The sequence below is a fragment of the Danio aesculapii genome, chromosome 23, assembly GCF_903798145.1.
Source record: "Danio aesculapii chromosome 23, fDanAes4.1, whole genome shotgun sequence".
NCBI lineage: Eukaryota > Metazoa > Chordata > Actinopteri > Cypriniformes > Danionidae > Danio > Danio aesculapii.
In genome coordinates this window covers 1,501,886-1,517,880 of record NC_079457.1, presented here as the reverse complement: position 1 = coordinate 1,517,880, position 15,995 = coordinate 1,501,886, and the positions used below count along the sequence as shown (strand labels likewise).

Sequence of the window (15,995 nt, the reverse complement as noted above, 5' to 3'; positions counted from 1 at the left end):
CAATATCTTGTGCAGCCCTATTTCATAATGAAATAATAATGTAATAATAACGTAGCAATAATGTAACAATGCAACAATAATGTAACAATAGTGTAATGATACTGTAACAACAACACAACATTAATGCAATAATGTAATAATATAAAAACTGCAATAATATTAATAATGTTACAATGATGTAATAATAGTGTAACATTAATATAATATAATAATGATGCAACAATAAAGCAATTATGTAACAATAATGTAAAAATAATGCAATAATAATAATAATAATGATGTGATAATAATACTAATAATAATGTAATAATAATAATGTAATAATAATAATGTAATAAGAATAACAACAATAATAATAATAATAATAATAATGTAATAAGAATAATAATGTAATAATAATAATAATAATATTAATAATAATTTAATAATAATAATAATGTAATAATAATAATATTAATAATAATATAATAATAATAATAATAATAATAATAATTTAATAATAATGTAATAGCAATATAATAATAATAATAATAATAATGTAATAATAATAATAATAATAATAATAATAATAATAATAATAATCATGTGATAATAATAATAATAATAATAATAATAATAATCATGTGATAATAATAATAATAATGTAATAATAATAATGTAATAATAGTAAAATAATAATAATAATGCAATAATAATAATAATAATAATAATGTAATAATAATAATAAAATAATCATGTAATAATAATAATAATAATAATAATAATAATAATAATGTAATAATAATAATAATAATGTAGTAATAATAATCATCATCATCATCATCATCATGTAATAATAATAATAATAATAATCATGTAATAATAATAATAATGTAATAATAATATTCATGTAATAATAATAATAATAATAATAATATTCATGTAATAATAATAATAATAATGTAATAATAATAATAATAATAATGTAGTAATAACAATAAAAATAATAATGTAGTATTAATAATAATAATAATAACAATGTAGTAGTAATAATAATAATAATGTCGTAATAATAATAATAATAGTAATAATAATAATAATAATAATAATATAATAATCATGTAATAATAATAATAATGTAATAATAATAATAATAATGTAATAATAATAATAATGTATAATAATAATAATAATGTAATGATAATAATAAAAATAATGTAATAATAATAATAATGTAATAATAATAATAATAATAATAATAATGTAATGATAATAATAATGTAATAATAATAATAATAATAATAATAATGTAATGATAATAATAAAAATAATGTAATAATAATAATAATGTAATAATAATAATAATAATAATAATAATGTAATGATAATAATAATAAAATAATGTAATAATAATAATAATAGTAATAATAATAATTATACTAATAATAATAATAATAATAATAATAATAATAATAATAACAATAAAAATGTCGTAATAATAATAATAAAAGTAATAATAATAATAATAATAATTATCATGTAATAATAAAAATAATCATGTAATAATAATAATAATGATAATGTAATAAGAATAATAATAATGTAATAATAATAATAATAATAATAATAATAATGTAATAATAATAATAATAATAATAATAAAATAATAATATTAATAATGTAATAATAATAATGTATTAATAATAATAATAATAATAATAATGTAATAATAACAATGTAATAATAATAATTTAATAATAATAACAATAACAATAATAATAATAATAATAATAATAATAATAATAATAATAATAATAATCATGTAATAATAATAATAATAATAATGTAATAATAATATTAATATTAATAATAATAATATATCAATAATAATAATAATGTAATAATAATAATAATAATAAAATAATAATATTAATGTACCAATAATATTTATAATAATAATAATTATAATAATGTAATAATAATAATAATAATAATAATGTAATAATAATAATAATAAAATAATAATATTAATGTATCAATAATATAAATAATAATAATAATAATAATAATAATAATAATAATAATAATAATGTAATATTAATAATTATTATGTATCAATAATAATAAAGATATTAATAATTATAATAGTGTGTGATGTTGTTCTGACCGGGCTCCACTTTTCCCTCAATGGAGGCAAAGATGTTGTTGAGCAGCACCGGCTTCATGCTGTTGTAGACGGCCATCTTCAGCCGCCGCACACCCACACCAGAGAAGCCCGGACCCAGAACACACTGAACATATGGCAGACGACCCTGCCAACCACGCGGACACACTGCACCTGAGAGCTGGCTGCACGCACGCACGCACACACAGAGATAGAGATAGAAACACACACAGTTAGCGAAACACATAAACACACACATACTGTACATGCACACACACAGACAGAGAAACACAAACATACACACAAGAGAAACACACACACATACAGAGAGCAACAAACACAGAAAACCCGCACACAGAAACACACACAGAGAAACAAACACACAGAGAAACACACACACACTTAAAACCACACATAGATGCAGAAACAGACACACACACAGAAATACAAACACACAGACACAGCTCCCTCTCCTGTACATCATTCATATTGAGAGAGTGAGAAAGGGGGTGGGGCAAACCTCAGCAGTTTGGCAGCCACGTTGGCACTGATTGGCTGGGCCGGAATGATTGGCAGGCCTGATGATTGGGTGGACGGGAACTGGGTGTGGTTAAAGGAGGGAAACCCAGGTGTGAACGGATCACCAGAGCCCAGATGCACCTGCAGGACATGACACACACACCAGACCACATCAGTAATAAACTCCCTTCATTTTCAGACTTTCTTTCAGACATCTACTTTTACAACATTATTAGAACGAAGTAAATAAAGCCTTAAAATCAGAGTCAGAGAGATCAAACTGAAGCAATTCTGAAAGTATAAATAAACAAAAAAAAAAAACACACACACAAAATCACCACTTGAAGTCAAATAATTTATTAAAAGTATAGTTAAATCACTCTTTGAAGTAGCATCAATTCTTCTGTTTTATTCAAAATCATCCGCCTGGACAGGAAAATGCCCATAAATGGAGAATCTGCTTGTATTTACGTGTTCTGAGATGACGGCGTTGCTATGGAGCCCGAGTCGCCGTGGATCCTGTGGAACGTCGGCAGGATCAGGGTAGATGAGAACGCCCACATGCCCCGCCTCCTGCGCAAGCCACACCTTTTCAGCAAAGCTCACGCCCCCTCCGACCCGCACCATGGCAATGGAGCCGTTGAGGGACACGCCCATCACACGCAGCTGATCAAAGTCCTCACGCCGACCATAGTTTACATACACCAAACCACCCTACAGCACAACACACACACACACATATACACATCATATATATGTATAGATTTACACAGACGCACACTTTTATACCGCACACACACATACACAAGTGTATACACGGACACATTTTTCTCAAACACACACACATATACATAGGTTTACTTATATAAATATACATATATATACATATATATATATATATATATATACATACATACATATACACACATATACACACACATATTATGGACAAATATTAACAAACATACACACACAGACACGTTTATAAACACACATATTAGACATATAGACACATGAATATAAACACACACACACACACACACGCACACACACACACACACACACATGAATATAAACACACACACACACATATACATACACAGACATATATACATACACAGAGACATATAGACACACAAATATAAACACACACACACACACACAGACATATAGACACATGAATATAAACACACATACACACACACACACACACACACACACACGCACACACATGAATATAAACACACACACACACATACACACATACATACATACACAGATATATATACATACACAGAGACATATAGACATACAAATATAAACACACACACACACACAGACATATAGACACATGAATATAAACACACACACACACACACACACGCACACACACACATACATACATACATACATATATATATAAATATATATATACACATACACACAAACATATAGACACATGAATATAAACACACACACACACATATACACACAGACAGACATATAAACAAACACACAAACATATAGACACATGAATATAAACACACACGCTGACAGACCATATATACATACACAGCGACATATAGACACATGAATATAAACACACACACACACACACACACACACACTGACAGAAATATATACATACAGAGAGACATATAGACATGAATATAAACACACTCACATGCATTAAGACATATATAGACACATTTATTAAACCACACACACACAGACATTCACCTTCATACATAGACATACACATATAAACACACGGCACGTATATTCACAAACAAATACAGATATGACACACATGCATATACACACAAATACTTTATATATACAGAATTACACACACACACATACATACATACATACATACATACATACACACATTTTAAACTAATATAGACTAAAATTGTTACTTTAGTGGAAACGTCTCCATGCACACACACTAATGGAATGAGCAGAAACACAGAGAGAGTGTGTGTGTGCTTGCATGTGTGTTTGAGTGTTTTGTTGTGCTTTTCATGTATAGATGAGCATCTGTAAGTAGCTACAGTACATATCTGACCACTTCATATACATGTCAGAATAAACAAAGACGCGCACACACACAGATACTTTATAAATATCTGCAGTTGCCATGGTTACCGTGGCTGTTCCAGTGGCACTATAAGCACAGTATCCCTCACTGTCCAATGGAATCTCTTCAAAATCCGCCCCCTCAGAATCGACTAACCACAGAGTGTTCCGCTGCGTCCTACAAGAAAATCACAGGCATCTGATTGGTTGAATCAGAGTTCATAAGCACCGCCCACTAATATTTCATATTTCATTGATAGTTCAGGGACATTTGATTATGTAATCTGTGGGCGGAGCTAAATATATCTCATGGTGCTCTCTGATTGGTGGAAGTTTCAGCACAGGATCATAGACCAAATTCCCCTGAACATGACTTGAATTAATGTGAACAGATGAATGTAAAGCAATATCCTATGATGCTCTCTGATTGGTGGAATTTTCAGCACAGCATCATGGGAAATGTAGTTTTTAGCTGAATTAATGTGAACAAATGGACTAAACAAAGCAGACACAATCAATAAATATATGAGTTATAGCATAGTTATTATATATTTTATTATAGAGATCATGAGTGTTTTCAGTGCAGAATGTGAGTGTAGAGACTCACCTGGAGGGAAACTGCAGTGTGGCGTAGTGCGAGTCGGTCCAGGTGTGGTCCATGCCCAGGTTCTGCAGGTTCTGCAGGATTTCTCTGGCGAGGGCATTTCCTTCAGATGAGCCCGGAGGATGAGATGCCCGGCTCACACGCCTGAACCAAACAAACACACAACATCAACATGTACCACCTGGCTAGTTTTGGGCTCCTTTGATTGGCCATTTGGCTGATTTTGGGCTAGTTTGATTGGTCCTTGGGGTAGTTTTATTAAATATTTGGCTAATTTTGGGCTAGTTTGATTGGTCCTTGGGCGGCTAGTTTTATTAAATATTTGGCTAATTTTGGGCTAGTTTGATTGGTCCTTGGAGTAGTTTTATTAAATATTTGGCTAATTTTGGGCTAGTTTGATTGGTCCTTGGGCGGCTAGTTTTATTAAATATTTGGCTAATTTTGGGCTAGTTTGATTGGTCATTGGGCTTGTTTGATTGACTAGTTTTGGGCTTGTTTTATTGGACATCTGGCTAATTTTGGGCTAGTTTGATTGACTAGTTTTAAGCTAGTTTCGTTGGTCATTTGCCTAATTTGGGGCTAGTTTGATAGGCCATTGGGCTAATTTAGTCGGGCTATTTGGCTAATTTTTGGCTTGGGTTGCGCACAGGGAACTTTGTTGAACTTTCTTTGTTGATTTGGCTCATTTGGGCTAGTTTGATTGTCAAGGGGCTAGTTTTCAGCTAGCTTGATTGGCTATTGGGCTAATTTTAACTGGATATATGGCTAGATTGAGGCTGATTCAGATTAGCTATTTTGCTAGGTTTGAACTAGTTTAAGTGGCCATTTGGCTAGTCTTTGGCTAGTTGGCAATTGGACTGATTTTAACTGGCTAGTTCTGGGCAAGTTTGAGTGGTCTTTTTGCTCATTTTGACTGACTGATTGGCTAGCCATTTGGCTAGTTTTAGGCTAGTTTGATTAGCCATTGGGCTTGTTTTGATTGAATGTTTGGCTAGTTTTGAGCAGGCTATTTATCTTGTTTTGGTATAATTTGATATACAATTTGGTTAGTTTTGATTGGTCATTGGATTATTTTTAGGCTAATTTGATTGGCCATTGGGCTATTTTGATGGGCCATTGGTCTAGTTTGAGCGGCCATTGGGCTAGTTTGAGCGGTCATTGGGAATGGTTTGACTGGACGCTGGGTTAGTTTGAGCGGCCATTGGGTCAGTTTGAGAGGCCATTGGGCTTGGTTAGATTGGCCGTTGGGCTAGTTTGAGTGGCCATTTGGCTAGTTTGATTATCTGTTGGGGTAGTTTGGTTGGTCACTGGGCTAGTCTGAGTGGCCATTAGACTTGGTTTGATTGGCCATTGGGCTTGGTTTGATTGGTCATTGAACTAGTTTGAGTGGCCATTGGGCTTGGTTTGATTGGCCGTTGGACTAGTTTGGTTGGCCAGTGGGCTAGTTTTAAGCTAGTTTTGATTGGCCACTGTGCTAGTTTTAGGTCAGTTTGATTGCCCATTAGGCTAGTTTTGACAGGCTATTTAGCTAGTTTTGTAATATTTTGTTTTATTTAGGATATTTAGCTAGATTTTGACTAGTTTGATATATCATTTGGCTAGTTTTGATTGGCAATTGAGCTAGTTTGACTGAGCACTGGGCTAGTTTAAGGCTGATTGCATTTGGCTATGTGTGTCCAAAGTGTGTGTCCACCTGAGTGTGTTCTCGATGCGCTCCTCCTTCAGGTATTTTTTCATCATCTCTCTGAGCTCTACCATGTACAGGACTGCTCCCTCAGGCTGCCGGTCATCTCCCAGAGCGTCGCTCAGAGGAATGTTGTCCGGCTCGCTGCGGCACAGATGACACATCCCGCGAAACGCCACGTATCCCAGCAGGAACGCTGCCAACGAGAACCAACACTGGGACCAGCAGCAGCACACACTACACTGCACTAACAGGACTAAGTCAAATTGACTGCTTCCATACACAACACCCTGAAAATGCTAAATGAGTTAGTGTGTGTTCAAGTGTGTGTGAAAGAGAGAAAGATGGCATGTGTGTGTGTGTGACCTGTAGTGAAGATCAGCAGGCCGGTCAGTGTGAGGTAAACTGCTGCTTTCCTGCGGTTGACATGCTGCTGCAGCATCAGTGCGGTGATGTCACTGTTGAGCGTGACATCTGACTCCTCCAGCGGCACCAGCTTCATCTCAATTGGAGGGGCTCTCCGTCTGACTCCGCCCCCTTCCTCCACACCCTCATTAGCCTGAGCTCCGCCCCCTGCTGCCTGCACATGCAGAACATCACAGGCAGCTGTCAATCACAGCATCATGTAATTGTCTAGGAAACTAGTTTAAAATGAATATACATAGTTTATAGGTCAGACTAATTAACATTTATAAATGTAAAGAATTTAAAGAAAAAGGTTGATGATGTACTAAAGTTAAAGTACTAAAATAACTAAAACTGAAGCGAGAATAAACGCACAATAAATGCGTAAAAATTGCTGATGTAGTACCTGCAGAAGTGTCATTTGCCCGTCTATTTTTTGATCAGATTACTGCTGATGTCACAGTACACTGTCAACCACGTCATCCAGACTCATTCACAGAATAAGTGAGAATAAGTGAATTGGTGAGTAAATTAGTAAGTGAATGAATGAGTGAGTGAGTGGGTGAATTCATGAGTGAGTGAATTAGTGAGTGAATGAATTAGTGAGAGAATGAGAGTGAATTAGTGAGTAAATTAATAAATGAATGAGTGAATTAGTGAGTGAAAGAATTAATGAATTAATGATGGAGTCAGTGAAAGAGTGAGTGAGCAAATGCATGGTTGAGTGAATTAGTGAGTGAATTAGTGAGTGAATGAATAAGTGAAAAAGTGAGTGAATTAGTAAGTGAATGAGTGAGTGAATAAGTTAAATAGCGAGTAAATGAGTAAATTAGTGAGTGAGTGAATTAGTAAGTGAATGAGTGAGTGAATAAGTGAAATAGTGAGTGAATTAGTGAGTGAATTATTAAGTGAATGAATAAGTGATTGAGATAGTGAGCGAATGAGTGAGTGAATTAGTGAGTGAATGAATAAGTGAAATAGTGAGTGAATGAGTGAGTGAAAAAGTGAAATAGTGAGTGAATGAGTGAATTGGTGATTGAGTGAATTAGTAAGTGAATGGGTGAGTGAATGAGTGAGTGATTGGGTGAATGATTGAGTGAGATAATGAGTGAGTGAGTGAATGAATGAGTGAGTGGTTGCATGAATTAATGAATGAGAGAATTAGTGAGCGAGTGAGTGAATTAGTAAGTAATTGAGTGAGTGTGAGTGAATGATTGAGTGAGTAAAAGAGTGAGTAAGTGAATGGGTGAGTGAATAAGTGAAATAGTAAGTGAATTAGTGAGTGAATTGTTAAGTGAATGAATAAGTGAGTTAGTGAGTGAGTGAAAGAGTGAGTGAGTGAATGGGTTGGTGAGTGAATGAAAGAGTGAGTGAGTGAATGAGTGGGTGAGTGAATGAATGAGTTAGTGAGTAAGTGAAAGAGTGAGTGAGTGAATGAGTGGGTGAATGATTGAGTGAGATAATGAGTGAGTGAGTGAGTGAATGAGTTGGTGAATGATTGAGTGAGATAATGAGTGAGTGAATGAATGAGTGGTTGCATGAATGAATGAAGGAGTGAATTAGTGAGCGAGTGAGTGAATTAGTAACTGAATGAGTGAGTGAATAAGTGAAATAGTGAGTGAATGAGTGAATTAGTGAGTGAATTATTAAGTGAATGAATAAGTGAGTTAGTGAGTGAAAGTGAGTGAGAAAATGAGTAAGTGAGTGAGTGAATAGGTGAAATAGTGAGTGAATTTGTGAATTAGTGAGTGAATTAGTAAGTAAATGAATAAGTGAATTAGTGAGTGAATGAGTGAATTATTGAGTGAACTATTAAGTGAATGAATAAGTGAGTTAGTGAGTGAGTGAATGAGTGGGTGAATGATTAAGTGAGATAATGATTGAGTGAGTGAGTGAATGAATGAGTGAGTGGTTGCATAAATGAGTGAATTAGAGAGCGGGTGAGTGAATTAGTGAGTGAGTGAATTAGTAAGTGAATGAGTGAGTGAATAAGTGAAATATTGAGTGAATGAGTGAATTAGTGAGTGAGTAAATAAGTGAATTGGTGAGTGAATTAAGTGAATGATTGAGTGAGTTAGTGAGTGAGTGAAAGACTGAGTGAGTGAATGAGTGGGTGAATGATTGAGTGAGATGAGTGAGTAAATAAATGAGTGAGTGGTTGCATGAATGAATGAATGAGTGATAGAGTGAATTAGTTATGGAGTGAATTAGTATGTGAATGAGTGAATAACTGAAATATTGAGTTATTGAGTGGATTAGTGAGTGAGTGAGTGAATTAGTGAATTGGTGAGTGAACTATTAAGTGAATGAATAAGTGAGTTAGTGAGTGAATGGGTGAGTGAATGATTGAGTGAGTTAGTGAGTGAGTGAATGAGTGGGTGAATGATTGAGTGCGATAAGTCAGTGATTAAATGAGTGAGTGGTGGCATAAATGAATGAATGAGTGAATTAGTGAGCGAGTGAGTGAATGAGTGAATGAGTGAGTGAGTGAATTGGAGAGTGAATTATTAAGTGAATCAATAAGTGAGATAGTGAGTGAGTGAAAGAGTGAGTGAGTAAATGAGTAAGTGAGATAATGAGTGAGTGAGTGGTTGCTTTAATGAATGAGTGAGTGAATTAGTAAGTGAGTAAATGAATGAATGAATGAATGTCTTACCCCAGCAATCAGTCCTGTGACAGAGTCCATCATACTTTAACACCTGCGATTCATACACACACACGCACACACACACGCACACAGTAAATTCCCAGTGTGTGTTTCTGTGGATCGATGAAGATCAACAGAACTGACGCAACACTGAGCGGCGCTGAGCTCATTTCCCATCATTCCCGGTGCCGCTGCTGATGACGACATCATATCCTGTCTCTCTCTCTCTCTGCTCTTCTGTATGTCTGTCTGTCTCTGCTGTTCAGTGCAGATAAACCACTGCGACACACCCCTCTCTCTCTGACACACACACACACACACACACCGTCACTCAAACAAATATATAGACATGCCACCACTCACTCACACACACACACACACACACACACACACACACACACACACACACACACACACAGTCACTCAAACAAATATATAGACATGCCACCACTCTCACACACACACACACACGCACACACACACACACCCTCATGTGTGCACATTTACTCACATACATACACACAAACCCTCATGTACATGCACATAGACATTAACACACACACACACACACGCGCGTGCGTGCACACTCACACACACAAAAGCCATACACCCTCATGGACACACAAATTCACACACAAACACACTCATGCACACACACACACTCTCACGCACACATACAAATATACACACACACACTCACTCCCACTCACTTTCACACACAAAGCCATACACTCTCATGGACACATAAACTCACTCACAAACACACACACACACACACATACAAATATAGACATGCCCACTCACTCAATCATACACACACACTGTCACTCAAACAAACCTATCCTGCTGAAACCCCGCCCATTATCTTGTGTCCTCTGTAGTGGACATTGGCTGCGTCCGAAACCGCGTACTTCCATACTATACAGTACGCTAAAATCAGTATGTGAGAAATACCCGGATGACTTACTACTTCCGGTGAGATTCTGAAGTGCGCATCCCATGCACGCTGCGATATCCCATGATGCCCTGTGAGCGAATTCATGATCGGGAGTGAAGCGATGCACTTGACGCAGGTAGGTCACGTGACCATGACAAAATGGTGGATGTAGTACATCCGAATTCCATTCAGACTTCTCACATTCATACTGTATTAAACGCACGTTTCTAACGGCCGAGTAGTACGTTTAAATTCAAACACAGTACCTGCTGAGTAGTAGGCGGTTTCAGACGCAGCTATTGTGTTTTCATGAATTTTCTTTGAATTTTTGAGCTACTCTGTCAAGTGTTCAGAGGACATCCTGGGCTTTCTGTCCTACTGAAAAAAACAGCTTAAACCAGCCTAAGCTGGTTGGCTGGTTTTACCTGGTCGACCAGCCTGGTTTTAGAGGGGTTTGGCCCCTTTCAGGCTGGTTTTCAGCCATTTCAAGCCTGGTCTTAGCTGGTCAGGCTGGGAGATGACCAGCTAAAACCAGCTTGGCCATGCTGGGAGCCCAGTCAAAACCAACTATGACCAGGCTGGTCAGGCTGGTTTTAGCTGGATTTAGCTGGTCATTTTCCATTTTCATTTTTTTGGTCATTTTGGAAACCAGCCTGGAAGTGGCCAAAACCCCTCTAAAACCAGGCTGGTCAACCAGCTAAAACCAGCCAACCAGCCTAGGCTGGTTTAAGCTGGATTTTTCAGCAGGGTAGTGATCTGTCATTTGATTGGCTGGCATGCTAGGAATCACTTCTTACACTGCATCCAAAATGGCTGACACAAAAAAAGCACATTTTATGTGAAGGAGAGAGGCATGTCAAATTGAGCTTTTTAAATGTTTTTTTACTATTATTATTATATATATTTGTTTATTAAAGTGTCAGGAACAATACATTTAGCTTTCTAAGCTGTTAACATGTTTGTGTTTCAAAATATCCTCCTATAGTGGACACCAGGACCATCTTAATGTAATTAATGACTGTGTGTTGTAGGAGGCAGAACTGAAGCAGAGAGGATTCTTTATGAGATAGTTGAGGGAGACTCTGATTTAGAGTCTGACAATCAGACAATTAAATTAAATCGCTCTTATGTTCAATTTGTTTGGGATTGTCGGCGCCGGTGGTGTAGTTGTTGGTGCATCGGCGCATGCACTCTGGTGCTTGCGGCGACCCGGGTTCGATTCCACCTCACGGTCCTGTGCCGATCCTTCCCCTCTCTCTGCTCCCCACACTTTGCTGTCAATATTCTCTACTGTCCTGTCTAATAAAGGTGAAAACCCTGAAGAAAACATCAAAAAATTGTTTTGGATTAACATCACTTCTTTTATTTGTTTTTGTTTTGTTTTGTTGAGTTCGGCTCTCTTTCAGATTAAACTGTTTCAGGAAGTTCAATACAAAAGGAAAAAATAGCTTTTGTTTAGTTTTTGTTACATTAATATTGGATTATTATCCCTTTACAGCCATATCCTGTACAGTTTTGTTGTCTGAGTTTGGCAGTCGTTTAGATCTAAAATGGTCCTGTGGTCCACTACAGTGGACATGCTGTAAAATTAAAAATAAAAACATTTAAAAAAACACATTTTTTTTAACCCAAGGGATGTAGGAAATCACAGAAAAAAGAAGAAAAAAAGAAAAAATATTTCTTTGGGTCTCAAATATAGACATGCTACCACACACACACACACAATTTACTATTACTGCTAATTATTACTAATGTTTGTTAGTTATTAGTAATCTGCAGAAGCTACAGAGTTTTAGCCCATCGTTGAGTCTATTTATTTATTTGTGTAAATTTATGTTTATTCAGTTATTATATTATTTTAATTATTTTCACTGATATTATTGTGATATAATAATAATAATAATAATAATAATAATAATAATAATAATAATAATAATAAAATGTTGATATGAACTATTCACAGTGGAGTGTGTACAGTAATATTTTCTGTCTTTTAGTAGAGATATTATATGAGAGATTTGCTTTGTTTACCTAATAAAGTGGAGCTAATTGGATTTGCATTGTAAACATTAAATACAAATTGAAAATGTATTACTTTTCATTGCATATGTTAAGTTTGTAGTTAAAGGGCACACAGGTTACCCCTTTTTTCAGATTTATTATGAATCTTTTGTGTCTCCAGAATGTGTCTGTAAAGTTTCAGCTCAAAACACCTTTGCACTCTTTTTGCAAGCATATGTGTCAGGATACAGGTTAATCTCCACTGCTGTATGGAGATCTCTTATATTAATGTACAAAATAAACCTGATTTAACGTCCACAAACTGGGATTGAAGCGTCTTCCTTTATAATTGTTCTGTGCTGATGAAGTGAATCTGAAGTGAATCGCTGTACTTCATTACACACATGCTCTGTTTTAAAACATTTTAAACATGTGAAACTCACTCTTGATCACATTTGATGATGATTGATGATCCTAGTGAACTGAACAGATCTTTTATTCCAGGCTGCTTTGAACACGTCTGGTCTTGTTGATATGATTATACACGTGACTACCTGGACATGTTAATACGCACGGCTGTCAATCAATATTGGTGGGCGGGGGGGCCGCACTGCTATGTAAAGTTGCGGTCGATCTGAAAACCGCTCCAATTGGTCCAGCGTTTTTATGTTGTTAAATTGAAAAAAAAAAGCACTGGGTGTGTTTATATCACCCCAATATGACGGTCTATACACCATACATGCACATATGTCTGTCCAAACAGCTTGAAAAGTAGATTTTTTACCATAGGTGCCCCTTAAAATACTCAGAGATATTTTCATAAATCAGCAGATATTTCACAAAATTCTCAGCAGAGATGGTAAAAAAAATTACTATTACAATAAAAACTATTACTAATAATTGATTTAACAACAAAATGTCCATTTAAATCAATTATTCAAAATGTAAAAACATAAACACTAATAATACTAAACACAAATAAAACACTAATTAAAATGCACAGTGGTGAAAATGAAAAATATTAATTTTAAAAAAATTTAACAATAAGGAAAATATAATTATCTACTTCTACTTAAATAGGAAAATGCCAAATTAAAACAAGAGTGATTTAAAACCAATCAAATATCAAAATATACTGATTATTAGTTCAATTAAAAAAACATTAAGATGAAAATTAAAAGCATTTATTAAATAAGTCAGGTTTAAATGATTCAATATATCAATTAATCAATCAATTATTCAATTCAAATAATATCAATTAAAATATTTGATTTATCTATTAACCAACATCAGACAACGCTAAATGTGTCACAGTCTTAATAAATTATGCTCATTTCTCAGCAGGATATCTAATAATCATTGAAGGAGGAGTCGAGGAGTCGATTTCGCCAAATCAGATCTTCAACAAAAACAGCAGAGGTTACTAAACCTACAGCAGCTCTTCAGACTGACAATAGGACACATTACAGACACATCAAGAGTCCCTTTAATAATCAGGGGTCACCACAGTGGAATGAACCGACAATTTATCCAGCATATGTTTTACGCAGCAGATGCCCTTAGTTCCAGCTGCAACCCAGTACTGGGAAACACCCATACACACTCTTTTACACACAGACTCATACACTACAGCCAACTTAGTTGATCAATTCCCCTATAGCGCATGTGTTTGGACTGTGGGGGAAACCGGAGCACCCGGAGGAAACACACACCAACACGGGGAGAACATGCAAACTCCACACAGAAACGCCAACTGATCCAGCCGAGGCTCGAACCAGCGATCTTCTTGCTGTGAGGCGACAGTGCTAACCACTGAGCCACCGTGACTCCCTCTCATGTGAACTTATGAATCTTAATTATATTAATTATTATTCATACAAACACAAACACTAACTGAACCACTGCTGGCTTTGAGGATTTATTTACTCTTCTGCTGTGCATATTGATTTCTAGAACAAACAAACACACAGACAGAACCAAGGACACACACATGCACACACACATCTGCCTGAGCCAGAAGTGTGTGTGTTTGATAAGAGCGGTTACAATGAGCATATTCCGACAAGCACAACTGCCATGACCAGACCATGTAAATTAAACACACACACACACACTCACACGCACACACACACACACACACACACACACACACACACACACACACACACACACACACTCAGAGAGAGAGAGAAACCCACATCTGAAACACTGAGAACTTTCAGACCCCCCAAAACACATAAAACACACACAAAACCTCACTGAAAGCTGAACACACACAAACACACCATCAGGACATCACCACACCACCAGCGGTGACTGTGGCAGTGGAGATGAAGAGGTGTGAGTGTGTGTGGAGACATGTGTGACATACCTCCAGTCCTGCTGCTGTCTGTCTGATCAATGACCGACCAATAAGCTCCGCCCCTGTGTGCTCATCTGTTAGTAGCTCCGCCCCTGTTTGCTCATCTGTCAGTAGCTCCTCCCCTGTGTGCTCATCTGTCAGTAGCTCCACCTCTGTGTGCTCATCTGTCCGTGGCTCCACCCACTGAGTGCTCATCTGTCAGAAGCTCCGCCCCACCGTGACAATCTTTTAACCTCTCATTGGGAAATCCCTGGAGTGTTACTGGGAGTTATTACAAGACTTAAACTTTAAAGACTTAAAAAAGACATAAATTTGATGTGTGTGTATTATATATGTATTCATTAAATATGTTATAAACTATGTATATGTAATAAAAATAAATGTATGTATATATATATATATATGTGTCTATATATATATATATATATATATATATATATATATATATATATATATATATATATATATATATATATATATATACACTTACCGGCCACTTTATTAGGTACACCTTACTAGTACTGGGTCGGACCCTCTTTTGCCTTCAGAACTGCTTTAATCCTTTATGGCCGAGATTCAACAAGCTACTGGAAATATTCCTCAGAGATTTT

The 15,995-nt window shown here is 35.4% G+C and overlaps 1 protein-coding gene across 1 annotated transcript in view; it reads right to left on the bottom strand.

Annotated features, from left to right (window-relative positions):
• tfr2 (transferrin receptor 2) overlaps positions 1 to 15,449 on the bottom strand; it is a 32,760-nt gene extending 17,311 nt beyond the window's left edge. The window contains exons 1-9 of the mRNA XM_056449956.1: positions 15,394 to 15,449; positions 10,094 to 10,136; positions 7,399 to 7,612; positions 7,042 to 7,228; positions 5,352 to 5,492; positions 4,814 to 4,922; positions 3,134 to 3,376; positions 2,664 to 2,803; positions 2,147 to 2,328 (exon numbers count right to left, since the gene is read on the bottom strand). Of these exons, the coding sequence (XP_056305931.1) occupies positions 2,147 to 2,328; positions 2,664 to 2,803; positions 3,134 to 3,376; positions 4,814 to 4,922; positions 5,352 to 5,492; positions 7,042 to 7,228; positions 7,399 to 7,612; positions 10,094 to 10,126 (1,249 nt within the window). The 5' untranslated portion in view covers positions 10,127 to 10,136; positions 15,394 to 15,449. The remainder of the gene's footprint in view (positions 1 to 2,146; positions 2,329 to 2,663; positions 2,804 to 3,133; positions 3,377 to 4,813; positions 4,923 to 5,351; positions 5,493 to 7,041; positions 7,229 to 7,398; positions 7,613 to 10,093; positions 10,137 to 15,393) is intronic.
• Positions 15,450 to 15,995: the final 546 nt, after the last annotated feature.